Below are 1,341 nucleotides of genomic sequence, written 5' to 3' on the forward strand. Positions count from 1 at the left end.
GGGGTGCGGGGGGCAGCGGGTGCGGGGGACCCAGTGGCCGGTGCTGCCGCTCGGGTCAGACTCAGGCACAGACCGAGAACAGCACAAAATGTGCAAGGTCATTTACGCGTTTCCTCTTCATAAAAAAATATTTATTACCATTGATTAAAAAAAAACGGCCCGGTGAGCAGCCCCCGCCCAGCCCAGCCCCCGCGCCCGGAGTGAGCCTGGGCCAGCGGGCCTGCAGGCTGGGAGAGAGCAGGACGTCCTGAGGGGGCGGGGCAGCCGCATGGAGAAGGGATGGGGGTGTCCCCCCAGCGCCCCCGAGAGCGCCCCGCGGGCCCAGGCCCTGCCCCAGGGGCTCCTCAGGCTGCTGCCGCCTCTTTAAGAGTGGACGCCAATGGACGCACCTCCCGCCAGGTCCCGGCTGCGAGGGGTGGGCTGGGGGCGGGCAGCGGCCTGCACCTGTGGCCGGCTGTGGACATCCCTGCCCCGGCCCAGAAGGGCCAGGAGGCCACTGCCCAGGGACGAGCAGTGTCGCCCGGGCACTCGGCGCAGCAGGCAGGGTCAGCCACGGCAAGGCGCGGCCAGGTACGTGTGTGGCGGAAGGCCAGCGGCCACTGAGGCCCCGGGCGTGGGGTCAGCAGGTCACCGGGCCCAGTGTTAGCAGCTTGAGGCGACTGGGTGTGGGGCACCCGCTAGGGCACCGGCCTGAGGTGGCCTGGGCTGGGCAGCCGCCGGCCGGGCAGGTAGCACCTGGGCCCCGCAGGGCCTCTGTGGTGGACGTGCAGCACCAGGCGTGGGCCTTTGGGGAGGCACCGGGCTCCGCTGACCGCCGGCGCGGGCAGGTGGCCACAGGCGGCGGGGGCACGCTCGGCACCTGGGTGAGGCCTCAGGACCCACCATGCCCCCAGTGTCCAGTCAGGCCACAGGCCGCCCTGCCCTGGGCACCGCCCGCAGCCGGGCAGGGTAGAGCCAGTGCTGACCGCTGCACCCCCGAGGCCGGGCCGGGCCCCAGGCCCGAGGCAGCACCTGCCCTGGGCCCTCTGGCCAGTGTCAGTGGAGGGGGCACAGGGAGGGTCAGAGGCGGCTGGCCGGCAGGCCCGGGGTGGGCTCAGGGCTCGGCCCTAAGAGACCCAAGTGAAGTCCTTGTCCGGCGCCTCAGCGGGGCTGTCCCCCTCGTCCTTGTCGTCGGTCAGCGCGTCTTCGTGGGTCAGCCCCATGTCCTCCTTCCACTTGGCCACGTCCTCCTCCTCCTCCTCACCCAGCTCCTCCTCACCCTCCCCGCGTGGGTCATCAGGGTCCTCCAGGTAGGGCCCGTCGCCCGCGAAGAGCTCAGGGGAGCCCTCGGCGCCCCCGCTG

The 1,341-nt window shown here is 72.0% G+C and overlaps 1 protein-coding gene across 1 annotated transcript in view; it reads right to left on the reverse strand.

Annotated features, from left to right (window-relative positions):
* Positions 1 to 150: 150 nt before the first annotated feature.
* Positions 151 to 1,341, reverse strand: part of ZBTB46 (zinc finger and BTB domain containing 46) — a 12,419-nt gene continuing 11,228 nt past the window's right edge. Inside the window, exon 5 of the mRNA XM_012728172.1 lies at positions 151 to 1,338. Within this exon, the coding sequence (XP_012583626.1) occupies positions 1,107 to 1,338 (232 nt within the window). The 3' untranslated portion in view covers positions 151 to 1,106. The remainder of the gene's footprint in view (positions 1,339 to 1,341) is intronic.

The sequence above is a fragment of the Condylura cristata genome, unplaced genomic scaffold, assembly GCF_000260355.1.
Source record: "Condylura cristata isolate star-nosed mole 26May11 unplaced genomic scaffold, ConCri1.0 scaffold00022, whole genome shotgun sequence".
NCBI classification, from domain to species: domain Eukaryota; kingdom Metazoa; phylum Chordata; class Mammalia; order Eulipotyphla; family Talpidae; genus Condylura; species Condylura cristata.